A 25790-nucleotide genomic window follows, 5' to 3' on the forward strand; every position below is an offset into this window, starting at 1 on the left:
AGAGGTGACTTGATAGAGGTGTACAAAATGATCAGAGGTATGAATAGAATAGACAGCCAGAGACTTTTTCCCAGGGTGGAGGTAGTTTTTATGAGGAGACATAGTTTTAAAGTGAAATGAGGTAGATATCAGGGAGAAGTCAGAGGTAGGTTCTTTACTCAGAGAGTGGTAGGGGCATGGAATGCATTGACGGAGAAGGTAGTGGAGTCGGCCTCATTAGGGGCATTTAAGCGGTTGTTAGATAGGCATATGGATGATAGTATAAGGTAGCAGTGGAGTTTTAGGGTAAAGGTTCTGCACAACATCATGGGCTGAAGGGCCTGTACTGTTCTATGTTCTGTATACAATTAAGATGAGAGTCCACATTGTCTTCAACTCAGTTAATTTCCAGTGATTATAGGCTCGAGAATGTTTCATTAACCGTCCTTCAGAAGTGGAGAGCAACTTCTGAATTTTTTATGTTAATCATTTCCTGAATGTTGCATTGGAGGTTTAAATATAAACAGATTTGTTTTTCTGACTAAGCAATGTCAGATGGTTCAGATGCTGCCCAGAAGATTTGGATCAGTACAGCAAGAGAACCTAAAATAAGTAAAGGGGAGAAACTTAGATTTAATGAGAACTTTAAAAATTGTAATAGAAAATAATGAGACTTGACATAGGGGAATTTCCAACACCAAAAGTATTCCAACTGAGTGCTTAAAAAAGTGAAGAAATTTTGGTTATGAAGTCTGCAAATAAAAAATTTTGGTCGTGAATTTTGCAAACCAAGTGAAAAAAAAACACAATCTACAAATCTGTTAGGTTAATACAAACTATAGGAAAGACACTATCATCGGAGATCATGACTGGCAGATCAAACAAAGTGAGCATGCATTTATGAAAAATAAGTTATGTCTTGACTGATCTAGTCGAACATTTTGAAATGATAAAGACTAGAGTGGGCCTACAGAAGTTGGCTGTATCAAGTTTCAAAGGCCATTTGATAAGGTTCTTCATGTGATTTCAACTGTGTGCAATGTCATTCTGAATTAGAGACAAGCTTGTGACATGAGTTGGTATTTAGTTGAGTGGAAGGAGATAAAGGGATCCTCCTCAGATTGACAAACTTTGAAAAGTGGTGTTCCCTGGAGATATGCAGTAGCACATCAACATTTCACCGCATATATCAATGACTTAAAGATTCTTCTTTCAATTGTACAGACATTTTTGAGGTAGAACACTCATGAGCTAAAGACAAGTGCTTGTTTGATATGTGCGGCTCGCAGAAATAAATGGTCCCAAAAAATGTGTGGGACAGAGACTTCAGGCTCCTCCATGGATATGGTGAAATTTTTTTCAGTGAACACAAATTCTCTGCTTGATGTTTTATAGGCATTAAGTGTGGTGTTAGAGATTATTGAAGTGTGTACTTTGAAAACAACAGCACTGAATTTTTGAAAGCAAATGAGTTGAATATTTTAAAGGCCATCGGAGAGATCAAATGACAATGATATTTATATTTGGATATTTGCTTACCTTTGGTACTCTAGTACTTATTTTGATAATCACCCTGGGGTGCTTTTCCCTCAACAAATTATAGATAGATTTGCAGCATTTAAATCAATAACTTGGACAAAGTAATTGAGACTTGTATCTGCCAGAATTTTCTGATCAATAGCACATATTTGTCAGATCAGTTCTTCAGTATCTGGCCTCACATACAAGGACATTTTAATGAGGTATCAATAGGCTGCTGATGGATTGTATGAGTCTGATTTTTACATAGCAGAAGTAGAAAATTTTCATTTGAAATTATTTTTGGATGACATTTAAAAGTCATTTTGATAAATGCATGAATAGGAAAGGTTTGGCGGGACATGGGCTGAACACAGGCAAGTGGGAGTAGTTTTGTTTGGGAATATGGTCAGCATGGACTAATTGGACTGAAGGATCTTTTTCCATGCTGTATGACTCTATGAGTGGGTGAGCATATGTGAGTGTATACTGTTTGGGTGTACATACGAGTCATCAAGTTTATAAGCATAGGACACAATGACAGGATTGGATTTAAACATAATGTCCCAATGTTCAACAGCTTGTCAATACTCACATATAAGAAACATTCACTCAGCTGACATATTAGATGTCAATCAGTGTCAATAACTCAGTATCCCGAAAAGAAGTTTGTGCTCTTATAGAAGAGCAGAAAGTTGAGGAGAAGTGAACGTACAAACATCAATATATTCTTATTGTATCAAATTGATGATACCAAAACAAAATGTTGCAACAATAAGCAGTACTTCAAATAATTTACCTTCTAACTTCAGATCTGGAGCTCCACACTCTATTCCAATGAACCTGCTCTTCATTCGGCCCTCAAAATACACAAAAATTGTTGGCAAATATTTGTCTGGGTAGTTAGGAATACAAATATTTGCAATAGCCTTCATGAATTTTGTTTCTGGATACTTCTTAGCTAGTTGGCTCAAATGATGATTGATCAAAATGCACATTGGTATGCTGTAGTTGTAATAAAGAAAGAAGCAAATTATAGTTTGGTCTAATTTTTGAATTTAAATTAACAAAGTTCAACTGTAGAATAATTCTCCATCATAATGTCAGCGGAAAAGCTACAAAAACATCTGGAAAATTATTCAAATTATAAAGAAAAATGACAGAACCCTAATGAAACTCACTCTGAATACTATAAGTTGCTATAGATTGCGACAAGACTGAAGAATTAAAACACACTCATGTTTTCCTTAAAATGTTACCAATACACACAAAGTATTAACTATTAACATAGTAACAAGAGTGCTTGGAAGGGGTTATACTCATGATTTAAGGGCAAGCTCTTCACGTTTTCAGTTTAAGTGTTTTGTTGAGTCAGATTTATGGCTCCAGGTCTGCTGTGGCTCGAAGTGACTCCTCATGTAATCAGCCTCTTCACTCCATAAATTATGCAACAATGTTTTCAGAAACCTTTCTAATGTGGCAAGAGAGTCAGAAATGTTCTTCCAACGTACATACTATGACACCGTATTTAAAGCGCAACTTCAGATGCTTAAAGCCAGAAATAGTGCCAACATTGTGATGCTCAAACCTCAACATTTAAGATATGGCTCAGGGGAAAGACTTGCTCCCTATTTTGCAGACTGGAACCTAGGGAAGTTAATGGAGTGGGTAGTAGAGAAGGGTGGAGAGGAGGGCAGTCGTTATTCCAGTTGACTGCTAAGGCAGCCTCGACATAAATTGCTACCAGGTCAGTTCTATGACAAGGATGAAGTGGGATGCCCAGTCATACAGGGAAAAGGTCAATAATCTTGTGTCCTTTCCAAGATTAAATGCCACTATCTTCTCTTTACTATCTTACATTCAAAAGGCCACCACTCACTCTAAATCTGCCACTTCACACACACATTTCGTGAAGTTGCAACTCTTACTATTTCATGCATATGGCCATTCAACAGCTCCTACCCATTTCATCCTTCCAAACAACTGCTCATTCCTGTTCTCTGCACTTCTCTTATTCATTCTCCGGGGTTACATAAGCAACTGTGCTGCTTGTGCATTTGCTTGAAGCACATACAGTATGTTTGCCATTTAAACTGCTCCCTCATGCTACAACTGTGATGTTGACATGGCATGGTGCTGCACAGTAAATTGTCTACCCTTTATCTGACTAGTGGATTGACTGGTCAGTGTTCCCCATGGTTACAATCTGTCTGCCTCTCTCTCTGTGCTAAAAAGAAATGCAAGGCACAGAAATTGGCAGCCTGTGACTGAGCAATTTAAAGGCCCTCTGTGCTAAGAAAGCAATTTAAGAGGCATAGAAGTTGGAGGCTTATAAAGTTAGTGCTGAAGTCAGTGAGTGTTTGCTGAGAAAGTATCCAAGTAAGAGTAAAGTGAATGAGCACTAAGAAAGTAGGCAAAGGATCATAGATCCATCCTGTGCAGATGCATGAGATATGTGTATCCCTGTGTTCAAAGTGTCCTTGTAACAACATGCAAGTTGTGGATATTCCTGACCTCCAAGGTAAGGGGTGAAGGGCTGAAGTGGTGTCTGCGCTGGTCCAAGAGCCTCATGTTATGGCGAGGCTTGTGGTTTGCCATTACTTATGTGTACAAAGAGGACGGTGGCCATAGAACGCCTCAGAATGTCAAAAGAAGCAGTTACGACATTGCCAAAGCTAGCATTCAGCAAGCTGCATTTGTCAGATACCCATTCATATTTACACGTTAGGAATTTATGTCATCTAGTGTCCTGGTGAAGGAGAGGAAAATTGAGAGTAGCATAGAAATCAGGTGATTTCGTGCTTTAATGAGATGCAAATGTGTGGAAATAAACGAAGCAATGCTTAGCGGTGAGATTCTGAACTTGTCACTTGAAGGTTGAAAGGAACATTGGGAAAATCATTCTTAATCTCAGGAATTTGACTTTTGCATTCTCACCAAATTTTCCCACTCTTTTGCCCATTACCCAGACCACACCAGGGAATGAAAACTGCACCCTATGTGTATTGGTTTTCTCTAAAAATTCAGAATTTTTCTGTTCTGTTATTTTTGCAGCACATATCTACAATACTCCTCTAGCGCCAGTATGTTCCCATTATGCTTCCTCTTGTGATCACATCTTTAGTCTTTTGCTATTTGCCCTCTCTTTGTCTTTTGTGACATTTTGTGAGAAAGACATTCTTTGAGACGTTTATTATGTTGTATTTACTATGTAAGTGAAAGCTATTTTTTTCATCCATATTTATCCACCTCAGCATAAAGATGCTATTTATACTCAGTAGATTACCATTTCAATCAATCTGATGAAGCTTCTTTCCAGTTTAGGTTGGTTAGTGTACTCAGCTCAGTGACAAAATATCAACATTTGACACCCAGTGGTAGATTAACCACAAGATGGCAATCTAAGCAAAACAGTTGAGTTAGTAGCCAAAATTGTAGATTGAAATAATTCCAGTAGTGTGAAAAAATATTTCGGTTCCAGTGGGCTGTATCAGTTTAAAGAATTACTGAGGAAATGAAATGTTATTTCATGACATTTGGACTTAATAAGCATAAGACAAAAAAATCAATGATAAACCAAATTTCTTTTAAATTATGTGAAATTAAGATATTTGTGCTGATATTGTGAGACTGAATTCTATGATTCAGTCGTAGAATTTGAAGCTGTTAGTTTTTCATGCAAAAGTTAATTACTCTTAACTTTGAATTCCTCAATGACCGCAAAAATTGTGTTGTTTCTCTATTAGTCTGAATGCACAAAGTTTCACTTGTACAGCATTTTTTTGCAAATGGATTAATTTTTAAAAATTCATTCATGGCATGAGGGCATTCTTGGCTAGACCAGCATTTATTGCCCAGAGGGCAGTTAAGAGTTAACCATATTGCTGTGGGCAGGAGTCACATGTAGGCCAGACCAGCTAAGCATGGCAGTTTCCGATTCCTAAAGGGGATTAATGAACCAGATGGGTTTTCCCCAACAGCAAGCAATGAATTCATCGTCAATGTTAGACTATTAATTCCAGATTTCTATTGAATTCAAATTCTACCATCTGCCATGGCAGGATTTGAACTCATGTCCCTGAAACATTACCTGGATGTCTGGATTAACAGTCGAGCGATAATACCACTAGGCCGTTGCCTCCCGTGGTAATATGTTTACATTAAATGCTGGCTTATACAAAATTAAGTCATTGTTTGATGAAGACAACAAAAGTGATATAGCACTGCCTGGTGTACTGCACTGAGTACCACCAGTCCTGAAAGCCTGCCATATTGGGTGCTCTATATCAACTTCGCTGTACAAGTTAACATTGATAAACTAGATATAACAATCAAAAAGTAGAATTTATCATTAGATTCCTCTACAGGGATGTGCAAACATTTGAATAAACAGGAAGATCCATGTGTCATGGCTAATAAATGGATATATGTAGATATATTCTAATCAACTTGTTCGGGCTATTGCATATCCCCATAGCGGGTGGAACTTAAACGTGGGCCTACCTGGCCCAGAGGTAAGGACTCTACCATAACACCCTATGAGCATTTATGTCACTGGGATACTGCACCATAAAGCCCTATGGGTACTTTCATCACTCTTCTAGTCCCAATCAGAACTCTTAGCAAAGCTGGAGGGAAACCTACTTAGGTGGGAGGCAAAAATTCATTTCCCAAACAGGATTTAAAGTTTTAGTATTAATTTTTCAGAGCCTTAGGCAGGATGGCTTTCTGGATAGAACCATCTTTAACGCTCATTAGCATTCTAGGAATGCGCATTAACATGCCAATGCACTTGTATCTTCTGTTTGTTTCAAGTGTCTCTCAATGAGTACTTTATTGAAAATATTACTTGGTGCAAAATAAATTTAGTAATACTCTTTTGAACTGTAGAGTCTGAGGAAAACCAGAAGCATTACTTCTCTAATTCTCTCTATATAGTGTTTGCCTTAGCTCTTGGTTGTTTTTGAATTCAGCTCTTTTCAATGCTTTGAGTAGTTCCACTAGAACTTTGTAACCAGTCACATGTTTTATACATCTAGATGGCTTCCAGAACTTCCAAATTAAGGAATTTGTAATATAGACAAAACCAAGACCATTACTTTTGTTCCCTTGGCAATATTCTGCAATTTCAAGCATTTCAACAATACTAGCAAATTTTTCTGCATGAACAACACATATGATGCAAGATGTTATGGTGTTAAAAGCTGATTCTGTCATTGCTGTATGTTGGAACACCAAAGTTAATAACACAACTAAAAAGACTGTTATGTCTGTGAAACGGATTAACTACATACCCAGGTCTATAAAGGTGAAGTATGACCCATATTTCGTCTCCTGCATAAGTAATTTGCTTTACATACTCATCTCCTTGGAGTTCAGCCAACTCACCAAATTTACTTTTTCTTTGTAAAGCTTGCCATTCTGCCAGACGCTTGCGCCTAAAACACAAACATGATTCGCTTTCATTATGGCACTGCTCTGCTTAAATGTTTCTTTCAAAGATAGCTCTGAAATCCACATCTGTATAGCTATCCATCAGAAAACATTGCTTTTAGCATCAGAAAAGTCTGTATGGAAGGACTTTTGTTATGCCCTTCCAGCTCTGCAGTAATAACTACAAACTGAAAATCTTTTCTGTGATCCCCATTTCCTTTCTCTTTTTGTCACATTGTCGTATCTTTCATTCTTGAGGACCTGAATGTCTGATGTCCCATTGTGCTGCAGTAAGTGAAGCACTCATCTATCCAAACGCCAAGCCTGAACTAATCCCATACGTGTGAGATTTATTTTTGTGACAGGTGCTTGCAAGGACTCTGCAACTGTGCCCAGCATGATGTTTCCTTGTAACATTTAATAGCTTATACATCATAGATGCAACTGAGATCGATTTTGAGCCAGAGAAAACGTACACACTTTTTTTGGATCTGAAAGGTAGCCATTTTCAGCCCAATACACTTAATCAAACCCCTCCTATGTAGATTAAGTCCAGTTCCGTAGGTTTTCTGCTAAGGGTCTGTGGGGCAGAATTCGAGTAGCAAAGAAATTCACCTCAATTTACCTGATTTGTCCAATATGCAGTCCACGGGCTGGAATCTAGCCCAAGCTGCACTCCCATCTGGCCCATGACCAATTTCCAAAATACATACAAATGGAAGTGACAGGGTCTGCTCCTCTAATCACAGGCCTTTTTCTCTCCTGTGCTTTGCTGCTGCAAGAGAGAAACACCCTATGATTGGAGGAGTAGTGAGCTGTGATGACATGACTGGTTTGATGTTGCAAGTGACAGTGATAGTGAGTTTGGATGGAGTGGGAAAAGATTCCTGTGTGGAAGAAGCTACAAGGAAGTGTCTGTCTGACTTTCTTTGCTGATGGTGTGAAAGGGCTGCAAGCAAGACTGACATAGCAACATAGCCAATCAGCGAGAAGTCCACCCTTTGAGCACTGCTGACCAGCAAAGCAGGCTCCTTGTTTTATAAATGCACGAACAGGCATGGCAAGACTTGGGTGCAAAGTGTCCTTGCAGCAGCCTTTTGATGCCTGTTGCTGTGTGCCCTAAAATGCAGATCTTTACTCCCTGAGCATCCTGCAATTGGACCAGAGAGGTGCCACGAGGAGTTTGTAAATGTCAGTTGTCAATATCCTTGGGTGAGGGATGTATGCTGCTTGTGGTGGTGGACCGTCTACTGAGGTACTATTTAGTGCTGAGCATCATGGAGGGATGCACGTGGATCAGTGTTGAAGGAAATGGTGTATCGCGGATGGGAATGGAGGTCACGTGAGAGGTAGGTTCATCCATGGTCAGGAGCACCCTGGTTTCAAGTCAAAGGCAACAGTAAGCTCAGGATCATTTTTGCAGAAAGAATGTAAGCGTTTGCAAAGGGTCACCCAGTCTGCATTTCATCCTACCAGTGTAGAAGAGACAACATTGTGAGCAGTGAATAGAGTAGACTAGGTTGAGTGAAGTGCGGGTAAGTCACTACTTTACCTGGAACGTGTGTCTGGAGCTTTGGATGGTGAGGAGGGAGGAAGTAAATAGGCAGGTGCTGCACCTGTAATTGCAGGGGAAGGTGCCATGGAGGTATGGAGCAGTGTTGGGAGTGGAGGAGGAGTGGACCACGATGGGCCAGGCTGAGGGAACCGTCCCTGCTGAAGGCTGCCTAGAGAGGGGAGCGGAATATGTGTCTGGTAGTGACATCCTACTGGAGATGGCAGAAATGGCAGGTTATGATCCTTTGAAGGTGGATGCTAGTGGAATGGTGAGGGAGGACCAGGCAACCCTATCGGTATTGTGAAAGGGAAGTGAGAAGAGGTGAGGGCACGTTTTTGTTAGAAAACATTTTTTGGTTATTCTTATCAAAAGTTGAATAAATGTCTAATCCTTCATTGTTTCAAAATTTTCTCTCTGACCCTCTGAATGAAAAAAAAATGTGGCCTTTCAGTAGCTATTTGCACGAACCTGTACATTTCAATAGCACGTTCATCTTCCTCATCAAACTCATCCTCTGCTTCCTTTAACTCTGCAAGGTTCATCCTTTCATAGGGTTTAACTATGAAAAGAAACGTTTACATGAAGTTTTTTGACTTTGTGTATTATCAATAGTTCAGTCATTTGGAGTCCATGTTGGAATTTTGCTCGGCATCCCTGCTACTTTGTCAGAAGCATTAGAGAAATCTATGTACATAAACATATGACAAAAGAATATAAGATCCTGAGAAATAAGAACTGGAATACATCATGTGGCCACTCAAGCCTGTTCCTCAGTAAATTATGGTTGATCAGCAACTTTATCTCCAATTGCCCCGTTTCCATTCTAAATGTCCTTTGATACCTTAAGAAACCAAAGATTCGACTATCTCAGCCTTAAATATTATAAATAATGAAGCATTTACAAGTCTGTGGTAGAGAACGCCAAAGATTATTACCCTTTAAATGAGGGGTTTCTTCTCATTTCAATCCTATGTCTGTGGATCTATGTTCCGGATACCATATTTGGGAGAAACAAAGCATCTTAGCAGCTCCTTTGAACAGCAGAGAATATAAACTACATTTCCTCAGCCTGTCATCACCGGATAGCCCTGTCATCCCATGAACCAATTTGGCGAACCTTTGCTGTGCTGCTCCCAATGAAAGTATGCACCTCAGATCTATGTGAAGCTAAAATAGTGCACAGCAGTCCAGGTGTGACCCCAACGAAGCATACAATTGTTGTGAGACTGTCTTATTGTTATACTATATATCCTGGCTATTAAGGTCCACATGCTATTTTCTTTCTTAATTACATGCTGACTTCCTGCGTCTAAAGAACAAATGGGCCCAAGTCTATCTAAACTTCAACATCATGAAGCTTGACACCTTTTACAATATATTCTCCTTTTCAATGTTACTACAAAAGCGAACAACCTCACACTTCCCCACATTATGCTCTATCTGTCTCCTTGTAGCCTATTAAGTTAACCATCTATAGTGCTTTGTAGCCTTTTTGGGTCATTCTTACGCAAGCTTACGTTCTCCCTTAGCTTTGTACCAACAGCAAAATCAATACATTACTCTCAGTCTCATCCATCAGAGCCAGGAATAATGATTGTAAATTGCTAAGTACTGATCGGCACTGCTCCTTGTAGCACTTCCCAGTTATAATCTACCAATTTGAAATTGCCCTATTTATCCCTATTCCATGTTTTCTAACCTTTCTCTAATCTTACTATCCATGTTAATCTGTTATCCCAACTCCATGATCATTTAGTTCAACAATTAACCTTTTTGTGTGCCACCTTTTTGAATGTCTTTTGGAAATCTAAATGTATTACATCTACTAGTGCCCCTTTATGCACACCATTATTTACATCCTCAAGAAAATCTAACGAATCTGTCAAATAGTGATTTCCTTTTTGTAAATCTGATCATGTTATGATTTTCTCATTGCATTGTTAAGATTTTCAAAAAGTCATTTGGTAACTCAAAATGTGAGTGTTGGTGTAAAAAAACACTTTGTCAAAGTTTTTCATCTTGTGATCAATCAGGCACTTCACAAGAACACCAATTCAAGAGGAAAATCAACACTTTAAGGAAGTAATTAATGGCCAGTACCACAGTGTCTTCTTCTGCCTCAGACTGAGTGGTTGCTTGGTCTTTGGCAACCCGTCAAGTGCCAGCGGCCTGGGGCTTTTCTTTCTCTGCAAGCTACGGCGATGTGCCATCAATGTGTTTATCAGGATGCATTCTCAACCTTAATCTGCCTGAAGTACCCACAAAGGAATCAGTATGTCAGTTAGTGGAGGGTGCAGAAGAAAGCCATGGTAGTACTTTCTCTGATGGATTTATGTGTTTTTCCTCAAAGGTGGCGGAGGAGATGTTAGTTGGAGGGAATGGTCTCTTCACGACAGAGGTTACATGCATGACGCTCATACCTGCAGAAGATAAGTGAGGAAATAATTTGCAAAATGGGGTAGAATGCTTGGTCAGGTTAAGAATATGTTTAAATGTAGTGACAATGCAAGAGCAGTACTTGATAACAGTTGTTTGCGAAGACGTTGAGGTGTCAGCATCAAAACATGAGCTGTCATGATCCCCTCCCAGAAAAGCAAGCATTCTCTTTACATAGAGAGTGAGCAGATGAATGTGCCCCATCACCACTCTTGGTCATTTCTATCTTATTGTGGGTCTTCTAATCCTGGAAGGAGACAAGGGCAGGGATTGAGTGAGTGTCTGGTGCACTTGTTAGTGTTGGTGCAGTTGGCGAAAGCTGTCCCAAGTGAGGGTGTAGGATGTATAGAGGGCAGGGAGGGCTAGTAGCTTAGGGCTGGGGTGAATGACAGTGACAGAGGGAAGTTGTTGCATCCAGCAGTGGAATGGGATACAAAGAGCCTTAGTGGGAGATCCGTGCAATGGCAGAGTTAGTGAATCTAAGGCAGTGTAGCAAAAATAGTGTACTTACTCTTGTGGAGGACAGAAAGTCATTCATCTTCTTTCCATATTGTTGGGCATTCCATCAGAACTTCGGATCATGCTGCTAGGTCTGGTACTATGTTCTTAACCGGTGGTCCTGAGGGAAGAGGACAGCCTTCCAGACCACCACCCCTCCTACCAGGATCTCCAAGTTCTCATCAGGAAAACAGGATGCCAATTTGCACTTATTGGCTGTTTCTGGTGCAATTTTTCACATGATGAAACTGTAAAGTCTAATTCCTGGCATGGTTTGACCTGGTACACAGCTGGGCTGTAAAGATGGCTCTAGCATCGGACATCTCAGAAGGCCCCAGCAACAGTGAGAAATTCTGATACTGAAAAGTGCATGATTGTGTGAGAGTGGTGCCGTGGAGATGTGGTGCTCACTTTATGAGCTCAGCATTGTAAGACTGTGTGAGGGCATTCATTAGAGCTCATGGAGAGGAACCCTCCATTAACCTCTTTGACAAAACTTTGGGAAGTCCGATGCATAGTTTTGGTCTTGTGAACAATTTTCCTGACAATTAGATTTTGGAACAAGAAGTATATTTTGAAACAATGATTTGAAACAAAAAATACAGAAGGAGGCCCAATGTGAGGTGTAACATTCACATGGGTGGGGACTGGAAGAAGAAATGCATTTTTTTACTTAATCATGGGACACAAACATCGCTGACAAAATTTGTGTTTCTTGCCTAACCCCTAATTACTGTTGAGAAAGTGGTCTTCTTGAACGGCTGCAGTCCCTCAGGAAGTGACTTTTCACGAGCCATTTTATATAGAATAGTGACTTGCTCAGCTTTTCAGAGCACAGTCAAATGTGACTCACATTGCTATGGGTCTGGAGTCAATAAACCAGACTGGATAAGGACTGCAGATTGACTTTTCTAATGTGCAATAGTGAACAGGATGATGTTTTACAACAATCAGTGAAAGTTTCATGGTCACTGTTACTGTGACCAGCTTTCAATTCCAGATCTCTTACTTCTGTAAATTAAATTGAGTAAATGGTGTGTTTTGAACCCGTGTCCTGCCAGGGCTTGGCCCCCTGGATCACTAACCCCAGTGACATTACCAACTATGCTATTTTTGCTTCTTAACCTTATAAGGGCAATCTAAGTAATGGCTGGCAGGCATGGGAGCCAACACAGCAGTGTGAGCAGGCCTTGGCATTTGAGAAGCAGATGCTGTAATTGAAGGGGAGGCAGCTTACTGCAGTCTGACAGTGCAAGTTAAAGAAACTGAAAGGGAAGTCACACAGTGCTGGAGGAGATGAAATCCAACGATACTTGCAGACTTCACCTGTTAAGGATTCACAATTCCCTTATTCCGTTTAGATGAGATCCACCTTAGATATGTTCATTAGTCTCCATACCTCTGATATATTCACCAAGTTACTGCAGCCTACAACTTTTCACACAGGCACCTCATCCCCTCTCATCCTGCAGCTAATTCAATGCTGTTGCTTGCCATGGTTGCCATCTGTAGCAGTGCTGGCTTGTTGCTGAGCTATCATCTCCTTATCCCTGGCAAGGCTCCAGAGCTCCACACTTGACATGTGCCTATAGAAAATTCTGAAAATGTCTGGTAAGTATCTATGATTTCGATCTCAAGGAAGATCAACTGCCTACCTGCAGCTGATAATTACGGTCTACAGCCGCCAATCAAGATAGCTCTAGTGAGCTTCCAACAATGGCCAGAACTTATAAAGCATTTTGCCCAAAGTGCTGTCTTGCCATTTTGCCAGGCTACCATCTCCTTCTCCGAATTACTGTGAGTGCAAAATAATTCTGCTTGCAGAGTGCATCATGTAAGTTTTAAACAACTCTGGAATTATGTTTAGTTAAGATGCGATTGAGCTGGTTACAATTAACAATTGCTCGTTTGCCGGCAAAAGTGCCATAAAGTTTTTGATTCCTTTCTGATAGTGAGCAACAGCAGGAGATGAGGCACACAGATACAGGAGTACGTCAGGCATAGAAAAGCATCCTGAAGGATGGAATACAAAAGAAAATGCAGGTAGCCTGGTGACTCAGTGGCAAGCACTGCTACCTCGCAGTGCCAGGCACCTGAGCTCAATTTCAGCCTTGGATGGCCGTCTGTGTGGAGTTTGTACACTCTCCCCGTGTTTGCATGGGTTTCCTCGAGATGCTGTGGTTTCCTCCCTCAGTCTAAAGATGTGTGGGTTAGATGGATTGGCTACGCTAAATTGCCTATGGAGTCTAGGATAGGAAATGGGGGCATAGCGTAGAGGCTGGGTCTAGGTGGGATGGTCTTCGAAGGGTCAATGTAAACTTTATGGGCCAAGTGTCCTGCTCCCATACTGTAGGGATTCCATGACAATAACAAAAAAAGCCTCATGAATTTGCAGAAGCCTTGCAGGCTTATAAGACACAAAGACAGTTTGTGGTTGGAACCAGCGATCCTATTTTAACTGAGGTAATAAGAATTGCAGATGCTGGAGAATCTGAGACAACAAGGTGTAGAGCTGGATGAACACAACAGGCCAAGCAGCATCTTAGGAGCAGGAAGGCTGATGTTTCGGGCCTAGACCCTTCATCAGAAATGGGGGAGGGTAAGGGGGTTCTGAAATAAATAGAGAGCCCCTGAGGTTGGTCGGGAGGGAGGAGGGTAACTTCTTCAGGGTTGGTATCCTTAGAAGAGGCTTCGCAGTGGGGTTAAAATTGTATCAGACGACCCCACCATCCTCCGGATCCAACGCATCAACCTCCGACACTTCTGCCATCTGCAATCTGACCCCACCACCAAAGACATTTTCCCTCCCCACCCTTGTCTGCTTTCCAGAAGTACCACTCTCTCTGTGCCTCCACACTCCCCTCCAACCCCACCACACCTGGCACTTTGCCCTGCAACCGCAGGAAGTGCTGCACTTGCCCCCACAGCTCCTCTCTCACCCCCATCCCTGGCCCCAAGAACGCTTTCCACATCAAGTAGATGTTCACCTGCACATTTGCCAATGTGGTATACTGCATCTGCTGTACCCGTTATGGTCTCCCCTACATTGGGGAAACCAAGCGGAGGCTTGGGGACCACTTTGCAGAACACCTCCACTCGGTTCGCAATAAACAACTGCACCTCCCAGTCACAAACCATTTCAATGCCCCCTCCCATTCCTCAGATGACGTGTCCATCCTACGCCTCCTACAGTGCCACAATGATGCCACCTGAAGGTGCAGGAACAGCAACTCATATTCCGCTTGGGAACCCTGCAGCCCAATGGTATCAATGTGGATTTCACAAGCTTCAAAATCTCCCCTCCTCCTACCGCATTCCAAAACCAGCCCAGCTCATCCCCGCCTCCCTAACCTGTTCTTCCACTCACCTATTCCCTCCTCCCACCTCAAGCCGCACTCCATCTCCTACCTACTAACCTCATCCTGCCCGCTTGACCTGTCTGTCCTCCCTGGATTGATCTATCTCCTCCCTACTTCCCCACCTACACTCACCTTTACTGGCTCCATCCCCACCTCTTTGACATGTCTGTCTCCTCTCCACCTATCTTTTCCTCTATCCATCTTGTACCTGCCTCCCTGCTCTCCCTATTTATTTCAGAACCCCCTTCCTCTCCCCCATTTCTGATGAAGGGTCTAGGCCCGAAACATCAGCCTTCCTGCTCCTAAGATGCTGCTTGGCCTGCTGTGTTCATCTAATTCTACATCTTGTTATCCTATTTTAACTGTTGCTTTCTATATTCAGAACAATATGAAATCATTTTCATGTTAGGGAAATACAAATTGTGAACCGCGCAGACATATAAGTCTGGTTCAGATAACAACGCACTTCTTTCTTTGCACTCCTAGGGTGTCGCACTTAGCGAATAGATAAGGGGCTAGCTGAGCCAATTCCCACAAACGTAAGATGTTCAGATTGCCTTTGGAACAATTGACTACACTGAACTCAAAAAGGTATCAAAATATGGTCGGACTGCAGCAGATAATAAATAGGCAGCAGGTGTCAGCAGCTTTCACAATCATGATAGCCATCACTGCCAATCTCTGTTCCCTGTTGTTCAGCAGAGCCCTGAAACTGCAATTAAGAGGAGTGGAATCTTTCCCTTCTCTAACACATTTATAAAAACACCAAGTTTGACAATTCTGAGTACTGGCCTGGTAGAGTTTGAAACTGAATTGTTTAGCTCTGTGGAACACTCATGGTGTTTTTATCCAATAGAGGAGCAGTTAGCTTAGATATCTTAGAAGACCTGACTGAAATCAGATGTAAGAATAGTTTCTCCTAGAGAAAGGAGTTCATCCAGAGCACTTTAGGGAATAAGAGGCCTTAGTGTAAGTGTTTCAGTTTATGAAAATTTCAAGACTGGAAGGGTTTGGTTCGAAATCTGCATTGGTTACTCAAAGCCGAGGGAGGCTAAGATCTCGCCGAAATGAAGATTCAAACAAAAGATTTCACAGCTCACAGGAAATGAAGTGAGGGAAGAGGTAGTTAAGTCAAACCTACAGATTTAAATATGGAAAGGAGAGTTACCTAAATTTTTGATTAACTCTAAAAGAGATATCACTGGGGAATAGATAGAATGTTCCTCGCCAGATTTTTGAAAATATTTTTAACTGTGGATAGCTTATTTTGTTTCAGTTTACTTTAATTTCTTTTGCATAATAAAATTCTTTTATTATTGTTAAATCAAATCTGCAGCTTGGCGTGTTATGCTTAAATGAAATTCTGCCATGTTAAATTCATAAAAACAAAATATGATCAATCAAGCCAGATTTCATTCTGGGGTTTGCCTTGTTTAGTAGTGACATCAGCTGAGATCATAACTTCAGGGATTTCAGGTGAAATACAAACTTTAAATTTTACCCTCATCTCAATTATTAAACCCTATATAATGGGAATTGCAGATGCTGGAGAATCTGAGATAACAGTTTTATCTGAGATAACAGACCTGAAGGGTCTAGGCCTGAAACATCAGCTTTTGTGCTCCTAAGATGTTGCTTGGCCTGCTGTGTTCATCCAGCTCCACACTTGGTTATCTCAGTTATTAAAACATATTGTTTTCATGTGCACATTTAGACAAAATTAAACTTTTACCTTTAGCTTCTTCCTTTAAACACAAGACCATTTCTTCAACCTCATCCCTTGGTTTTTCTTTTGGAGGAATAATGCCAAAACTTCGTAAGGCATCGTTCCACTCTGTATCTTCATTGGGATCCTAGAGTAAAAATAAAACTGAATCATAGGGTTCATTCTTTTGGTTTTCAAATTGGTAATTTTTCAGACCAAGTTTACATTTCTCTATAAAGTGGACACTAAACGATCCATTATAAGTAACAAAATCCAACATCACCTAATGCCTTGCATAATTACTAAATATGACAATTTAAATATCACCCCTCACATTTGTCATCTTTAAAAGGCCAACGTGAAGTCAGAAAAGCACTGTTAGGCCGGAACTAACCTGAACAGTTTTCAACATTTGCTCTGGAGATAGAAGAAGGGAGACTTGGCATCCTACTTTGCAGGCAGAAACCTGGAGGCCATGCTGAATGTTGTGGGACACAGGCAGAAATCCTCTTCTACAAGGACCGACCGAGGAAGGTAAACCACCGGTCAATGCGAGCCTCGTCTGCCATCCAGATCAGTGCAGTCTCAGATATCAGGAGGAATACCCAGCACATGGCAGGCTATTGGAGAAAATGCGGAGGCATGGGATTGAGGGAGATTTAGCAGTCTGGATTAGAAACTGGCTTTCTGTAAGAGGGCAACAAATGGTGTTTGATGGAAAATATTCAGCCTGGAGTCCGGTTACTAGTGGTGTGCCTCAAGGATCTGTTTTGGGACCACTGCTGTTTGCCATTTTTATAAATGATTTGGACGCAGGCATAGGTGGACGGGTTAGTAAGTTTGCAGGTGACACTAAAGTCGGTGGAGTGGTGGACAGTGTGGAAGAATGTTGCAGATTGCAGAGAGACTTGGATAAACTGCAGAATTGGGTTGAAAGGTGGCAAATGGAGTTCAATGCGGATAAATGTGAGGTGATTCACTTTAGTAAGAATAATAGGAAGGCAAATACTGGGTCAATGGAAAGATTCTTGGTGGTGTGGATGTGCAGAGGGATCTTGGTGTCCATGTACATAGATCCCTGAACATTGCCACCCAGGTTGATAGTGCTGTCAAGAAGGCCGACGGTGTGTTAAGTTTTATTGTTAGAGGGATTGAGTTCCGGAGCCATGATGTCATGCTGCAACTGTACAAAACGCTAGTGCGGCCTCACTTGGAATATTGCGTGCAGTTCTGGTCACCCCTTTACAGGAAGGATGTGGAAGCATTGAAAAAGATGCAGAGGGGATTTACCAGGATGTTGCAGGTCTGGAGCAAAGATCTTATGAGGAAAGGCTGATAGACTTGGGTCTGTTCTCATTGGAGAGAAGAAGGCTAAGAGGGGATTTAATAGAGACATACAAGATGATCAGAGGATTAGATAGGGTGGACAGTGAGAGTCTTTTTCTGAGGATAATGATGTCAGCTTGTACGAGGGGGCGTAGCTGCAATTTAAGGGGTGATAGATTTAAGATAGATGTCAGAGGCAGGTTCTTTACTCAGAGAGTGGTAAGGGTGTGGAATGCCCTGCCTGCCAATGTAGTTAACTCAGCCACATTAGGGGCATTTAAACAGTCCTTGGATATGCATTTGGATGACAATGGGATAGTGTAAGGGGATGGGCTTAGATTAATCGGCGCAACATCGAGGGCCGAAGGGCCTGTTCTGCGCTGAATTGTTCTATGTTCTATGTTCTAAGTTCATTTTAGGAAGAAGCTCAATCATTTTTCTGCCAGCTTAAGTGCTCGTCCCTCAATACATCATATTCATACTGTTTGTGCAACTGCTCCCACGTCCTCCAAGGCTCATGTTCTACCATGGTCTCTATTGCCTGCAACATATTTCCTCATTCCCTGTTATCTATCCTAACTCCTGGCACCATTAAGCCTGCATGCACTGTGTGCCACCTACTCACTCACTTGGGACACCTTACCCCATCTGCGCCAACAGTAACAGCTATGCCTTACATTTGTGTCTCCTTTAATTCCCATCTTTCTCTCTTTCCAAGAAGAAAAGAGCTTATAAAAGGGCAGAAAGAGTTAAGATGGGTAGTGAGCTGTCTGACATTTTATTCCTAACCACTTTCATGGACAGCACATTGACTTGCCTGTCCCAGACAGTCTGTCAAGCGTCTGATTGACTTTGACAAGTGCCTGGTAATGGGGGCTGCACTTGGGGTGCTGTGCCAACTCCTAAGTGAAGGTCACGCCCCTGGACTTGACTGAGGACTGCAATATAGTGTCCCTATCTTTGAGTCAGGAGGTCTGGGTTTAGACCCACCTGCTTTAGAGCTTTGTAAGAACATTTCTGAATAGGTTAATCTACAGCAGTGCTAAGTGCCAAAAAGCAAGGTTAGACAATGCAAGACTGGGATGCTGTCAGTGTCCAAATTGGCTCAGATTGAGTGAGTGCTATAAAAGCAAGTGGACGGCTGGAAATGTGGCATGCTCCAGTCCACAAGCTGTGCCCATGTCCCCATGTGCACAATGTCGTGCAGCAGCATTATAATGATAGTTGCCGCAGCAATCCAAGTTGTAGCATCGATGTACAAGAGCATTGTGTAAGTGGATCAGAGAGGACGGTTCTTAGAATCTTGCATAAGTCTGTTGCCAAAGTCCATGAATATGGGGTGCATGTGGCTGGTGCGCATCGAACATCCCTAAGATGTTGGGGCCAGTGTCCAACATGGAGGTCCTTTGGAGCATACAGCAAGCTCATATAATCCTTTCTTCTGATTTTATGATCTGGCATAGAGTCAAAAGCTACATGGAAAACAGCACAATATCTATTACTGTATGACAATATTGTAACACTACTTTCAGGTTTCTTTCCTCCAAAAATAGGGTCACCGCTCCAAAATCACCCTGTAGAACTATGCCATGACAGTTGAGCAGTTTTTGCACAGAATCATGAATTGACTGAATGCTGCTGCAACCCAAGATTAAGAACTTTGTATTTGAACAATGTTAAGAAACTGATCCAGAATACAAAGAGAAGTGAAATAGGAATGGAATGCATTCGTTCACCATTTATTTGACAAATATCCCTTTACCGATTATTTTGAGTTGTGGAACAGATTATTCCTGTGTCTGAAGAGTGCACACCAGGATAATTAGAATCATACAGTGTGAAAGCAGGCCATTCAGCCCAAGTCTACATCAACACTCCAAAGAGCAGCCCACTCAGATCCACCCCCTACCCTATCCCTTCACCCTGCTTTTCCCATGGCCAATCCACCTAACCTACACATCTTCCATGGGTGGAATCAAACACAGGTCCCTGGTTCTGTGAGGCAGCATGCTAACCACTGAGCCACTGTGCTGCCACAAGAAACTGTTTCTCAATTAGATTTTCAATAGTCTCCCGTGTATGCGTGTTAGAACAATTATTTTCATAAAAATGGAAATGATAAACGAAAGAAAATAATATTTTAAACTGAACTATAGGACTAGTAGAATTAAAGAATTCTCATAATGTCCAATTCAATTGTTCATTTTTAAAATATGCAATTCGTTTTCAACTTTTTACAAATTGCCTTGAATCTAAGTAGACAGCACATCATTAGAGTTTGAAAACAATACCTGGGATAGAGAATGATAGAAGACAAAACTTGTGACAAGTTGTGGCACTACAGTGAGGGTATTAAAGGATTGTTTGGCAGGATCTTACAGAAATCAAGGCTCTTGTTTATCTGATTCTGTAAAATCCATGGACAGTTCTGTCAATTTTTGTGGAATCCACAAGGTGAAGACCATTATTGTCTCGATTTCTCCATTAGTTGTTTAAAAATGCTTGCAAACTCACCATTACTGCTGTTTTCTGTTAATATTAAAAATGAGACTCTTGCAACATTCCTGAGCAGAGACTCCATCAAAGTCCCATCCAAAGACCAGGAAGGAACAGATGTATAGTAGACAAACAGGTAATCTTAGGCAGCAGGAGGCCACTACAGGCCACCCCTGCTTCACCTGGCACCATAAGAGAGTCAATGCAAGGAACAGTGCTTATCTTTTACAGCCTCTCCTGACTTTCACCCCTCATCATGGAACGGGAAAGGAAACTGCAATAGCTTTCCACATGTAGGACTTGGATAGAAAAGGAAGTTGGGCATTGATTACGTCAATGGAGGCTGATCTATATACTGAAAGAAGAAGCCCTCAGGTTTCCAGTGGGTGCCAGTTCCATGGTTAAAAATCAAAGCCAGAAAGAAAATCGTAGGATGGTTAAGTCCCACAGGCATGTGAAATAGCTCTGATTCCAAGGTTTGACAGGTAGGCAGGATTGAAATCACCCCTTCATCTGAAATTTGCAAACCTGCTGAGCCATATAAACAATTGTGTCACCTATACCATCCAGCTGGTATTTCTCATTTAAGAATCATTCCAAAGCTGCAATCAGATTTTGGATGACACAACATAATTCAATTAGAATACTTATAGGAAAGGAGTTTTTTTCATCCTATTAAAGGCTTGAGGGATTAATGGATAACGCTCTATTCCAGCGAACTTGACATATTTTCAGACAATTCAATTCATTTGTTACCTGCATTGTGCTTTCCCTTTCTTCTTCCTGAAAGATTCATGCACAGTAGAAAATTATTAAAGAATCAGAGTGAAAATGTATGAAATTGTGTCAAAATAGTTTTGGCTACAGATAGAAACACTCTTTAAACAAAATGCAATCCATTTCAAAAGTAAAAAGATCGCTGAAGAGCAATAGTACCTGAGACAACTGGAGTTTAGTGGAGCCACTGAAAACTTTTCACCAAATGATAAAGTTGTCAAGTAACTGTCTTATAATTGTAAATAAATAATATACATCACAATGAAACATTCCATTCCTAGATCTCTGCAATGGCAACAATCCTGGTTTAAATTTATACTTACTCAGCGATATCACAATGCATTATGGTGACAATGTTACAAGTATTCCTCTTAAAATAATTCCTCTAATGAATAAATACCTGGCAGAAATCACTAAACTAATAGTCAAAGCCATCTTTGAGAATCATAAATTATTAGGACACAGAAGTCATTATTCCTATTCTAAGTGTGCTTCTTTGAAATAATCATTCAACCATCCAAATACCTTCACTTTAATTTCGATGTTTTTGACTTCAAAGGTCCTTAATCCAACTTTGTCTCTCTGGATAATTGGAATCCCGAGCACCAAGCCCAGTGCCTCACCGAGACTGTCCTTGCAGTTGTCATTATACCATACTTTAGTGAGATGCTGCAACTGACAACTAGAGGTGTTGGTGTAGATTCTCTCCTGGAACAAACATTCAAACTGTTCATAGACTCATGCTGCATGCATCTCCGACCCAGGATGGGGTTTTCCCTTGGTCAGCCTGCCTGAGGTCTTCCCTCAGCTGTTCAATCATCCAGTTACCATAGATGCTGCAAAGGGTGTGGTTTTGCTGCTCATCATCATCCCTGATTTTGTCCTGGATGTTCTGGTCAATCACCTTGGAGGGCCTTCTAGTTTGGTCCCTAGGTGGTGGCTAGCCTAATTCTGCACAGTTATCTTATGGTATCTTGTTGATTGTCTGTAGTGAGCCCTTCTGCAACCCGTTTGACTTGTTGGGTCAAGATCCCTAATTTGTTTTCCAAATTAGACAAAACAAAAGTATTGACCATTGACACCCCTGCCCAGTATGATGTGGCTAAATCATTAAAGAATTTCCTTTTCTTTGATCTACTAAATACTGAGGGTCCCATCTACATATACTCAAATATCTGGTGGATCATACCACATTTATCCCGGATACATTGTGCTCCTTGGGCCTATGTTATATTTTGGGATACAGTCATTTCAATAATACATAATACAGAATAAAAACCCTGTATATATAAACACTTGTCTTGGAGTAGCCGCTCTCGTACACTTTCTAAGAAAAAGCGAGAGTAATTTCTGTAGATATCTTGGTCTAATATCTGACACCGTGTTCTACTTAATATTTTAAAATTGTCAAATCCTTCCATTTGTCACCCATTCCTGGCCACTCCCTTTTCAAAATAAAATTGGAAAGGACAATAGAATCCATATGCCCCGTATGTGAATAGCAGCTTGTGCACTCATGGCTGGGGATCTTTTAAGCTATTTCCATTAAGAGGTAGCCCTGGTCCTCAATCCATTGTATAAGTTACACCCTGTTTTCATTCCAACTGTTGCTACCAGGATGGTACCCTAGATGTTGGCTCCTTTCTCCAAACTTCCCAATGCTAGGTTGGAATTTTACATGCCCAGCAGTTGCAAATGAAATGTCTGGTTTGGCCACAGTTATAGTACAGATTGTGTTTGGCGATGATTTGTGGGCATTCCCCTCTTCTGGGGCAGGGATCTCGTATGGAGTTGGAGTGTGTCTGGGACTGTGTATTCCTGTCCCTTCTTTCATCCCAAGTTGGAGGGGAGCTATAAGAAGACCAGACCATGTTTATGTGCATGGGCTCTGGTTTTTGCTGTAGGTCAGGGGTGGGGTTTGAAGATGCTGTCACCTAGGAAAAAGGTGGCAGGGGTCCCATTTCTGGGGCAGATGTTGATTGGGTGTGGATGTGTTGGTATGAAGCCTCTCATTATCTCCCTAGAGAGGTAGGACCCCAAAGTCACACATTATCTCATTCTAGGGACTATAAATTTTCCTGGCACTTTGAATAATCTGTACTTTGGCCTGATGTGCATTGCTGTGTGTTGCAGGCTTGCTCAACCTGTATGGCTGCTTACTGGTCCCTACACTGTTTTACCAGTTGTCAATGTATGCTGAGGCTACCTCCCAGTCCTTAGTGGCTCTCCTGTCACTAGAATGGGCTCTTTCCACTTGTGACTGCTACTGTCCCAGCTGCATCAGATTTTCCTGTATTCTGGCGCTCTGCTCTTTAATGACAAGTTTTAACTTTTTCAAGTTATCAGCAATGATTTTTAATCACTCTTGCAGCAATCTAATCTCGTCCAGTTTTTGAGAGTCTTTTAGGCTACATGCTATTGCAATTGCTGTGCTTATCTTAATAGCCTTCTTTCCTAACTTGTTATGTGTTTATTGCCTTAAGCCTTGGGCCATGGACCCTGTGGTCCAGGGGCAATTTAGGCTGCTACAGAATTCTGTCCATTTGGGCCAATTTTTACAAAGGTGTTGTCTGAGAGTGTCCTCCCATGTTGGATGAGGGGAGACTTGTCCCATTTTGCTAGCAAGCATATTATTGATAGGTCCTCTACTGGATTTCTCTTAATATGTTATTAAGTTATGGGAAATAGTTGTAGTTGGGGTAAAGCTTCAGCTAAATTCTTGTTGCAACCTCTCAAAATGTTTAGATATGTACAACTAGAACTACAAAACTCAGAGTTAGGTCTTTAGCCATTTCTTGTGGCCTGACTGTAGTTTCTTAAACCTGTGTATTATACCTATTCCTCGGTCCCCAACACAATCTCTGACTACTTGTTCCAGATACTTTTCAAACACTCAGCAGTTATTTTGACTGGGCTAGTGAAGCATGTAGACATGTCAATGGCTGCCTATGTCTCTACTTCTTTTAAATGCAAAATTGAAGTTTCTTTGACTGTTTGGAACTCAAAGATCCCTCAGCTCTCTTGAACTCAAAATAAAGTTCCTTCAAGTCTAAATAAAGAATGACTTTTCCCTGACTCTGTCCCCAACAAATACTGTTGGGGCAACATTGGATCAAAATACAAAGTAAACTTTCCTCTATTCATTCAAACTCAAAATAAACTAAAAATCAAACCTCCTCAGCTCTGCTCCATAGAACACTCCCAGGACAGGGGCAACACGGATTTGAAATTCACAGGAAATTTCCTTCTACTCACTGGAACTGAAAAGAAATAAAATAAAGCTCCCTGATTCTTTCAAGGAGTCCAAAATGTCTGTAAGGTTTCTACACAAGAGGTAAATGCCTGCTCCCCTCTCCCCACCCTGCCTCCTGCAGTCCCTCTATGCACTGCTACCCTTTTCCAGCTCATGCTTTGCTCACTCTGGCTGTAGAACACCTGGCTCGTGCTTTGCCTGTCACAGTCTAAGGTCACTGGTTATGGTTCAGTTGTGATCAGTGCCAGTGTCTCACAAGTTCAACTTACATCTTGTCCTTTAGGTGGGGCAACTGACCTCTTAACAACCAGCTCAGGCTGACCATGAAAGACACCAGACAAGGTTGACAGTTCAGGTGTGGAAGACCCTTAGGGTCACTTCAAACCAAAGTCTCTTAACAGGGGATGCCAAATGTTGTCTGGTTACTCTTTAAACAAGTTACAGGCAACTCCGACCAGAATGTTGTGAGCGAATTTGCCCAGGTGTCCCACAATACCAAGGTGGTCAAATCAATATGAACACAAGCTGGTACCAAAGCAAAATAGTTCCACATTATTAGGAACAAAATTATAATAATCTTTAATACTAAGTATACTATCCCTAATCTTTTTTGGCCGCTTAAGGTTCCAATACTTCCTGAGTCATTGTAAATTTATATAGTCACTCTCTCTGCGCCTCTGTCTCTGTGAAGTCGTTTTCTTCACCTCTCCGTCTGGATGGTCAGTTGGTCTCTGCCTCTTGCCATGCTGTTCTCCTCGTAAAGCCTCATAGGATTCAAGAGAGTCCCAAGAGAGAGGGCTGCAGGTGAACACTGTTTTTATGCCATTTGGATGGTTTTCTGTAACTTTCCACGTTTCTGGCCAATCAAGGAGGTACATGTAATAGGTTGAAACAAGAGTCCATCATTTAGATGGCATGCTACTGTTAGTTTCTTTGTGTAACAGGACCCAGTGCTTTTCTGACTGTGCTCTCCTTTGTTTAGAGAATACATTATTGGGGGTGATTCTGTCCACAGTAACTGCTGCCTTTCACATCGTTCTAATGTCATTAGCATTTGGCTGCTGCGTTTGCAATGTGTCTGGTGTGTGGGTTTCATGATTTCAGAGTTTTACTTGGCCAATGTACCCAGCCACCTCTTGGAGTGTGGCCAAGTTAACACAATCTAGTTGTGTTTTAGCAGCCCAGAGGCAGCTACAATTTCATCCAACTTCTGGCCTGCCACCTGTCTTTGACATTGATGGGCTTATTCGTTTAGTTTGACGGCATCTTTAACATTTCTGGTTAAAAATTGATGCTTTTCCTATCGCTTGAAATTTTTGTCACATGTTGTAATGTATTTATTCTGCATACTCTGAGATATTCTGTTAAACATCTGCCATTGCATTGTTATTGACGTGTTCTTTAACCTCTTACTGTGCTGTCATGCCCTCACAATTTCACCTATTCAATTTAAAA

General features: G+C 41.3%; 1 protein-coding gene across 1 annotated transcript in view; it reads right to left on the reverse strand.

Moving 5' to 3' along the window:
• LOC125451918 (phosducin-like protein 2) overlaps positions 1 to 25790 on the reverse strand; it is a 30515-nt gene that overhangs the window by 4257 nt on the left and 468 nt on the right. Inside the window, exons 2-8 of the mRNA XM_059652417.1 lie at positions 22761 to 22933; positions 21608 to 21790; positions 21062 to 21088; positions 16511 to 16631; positions 8954 to 9044; positions 6792 to 6935; positions 2297 to 2502 (exon numbers count right to left, since the gene is read on the reverse strand). Coding sequence (XP_059508400.1) covers positions 2297 to 2502; positions 6792 to 6935; positions 8954 to 9044; positions 16511 to 16631; positions 21062 to 21088; positions 21608 to 21790; positions 22761 to 22933 — 945 coding nt within the window. The remainder of the gene's footprint in view (positions 1 to 2296; positions 2503 to 6791; positions 6936 to 8953; positions 9045 to 16510; positions 16632 to 21061; positions 21089 to 21607; positions 21791 to 22760; positions 22934 to 25790) is intronic.

This window comes from Stegostoma tigrinum, chromosome 1 (genome assembly GCF_030684315.1).
Source record: "Stegostoma tigrinum isolate sSteTig4 chromosome 1, sSteTig4.hap1, whole genome shotgun sequence".
NCBI classification, from domain to species: domain Eukaryota; kingdom Metazoa; phylum Chordata; class Chondrichthyes; order Orectolobiformes; family Stegostomatidae; genus Stegostoma; species Stegostoma tigrinum.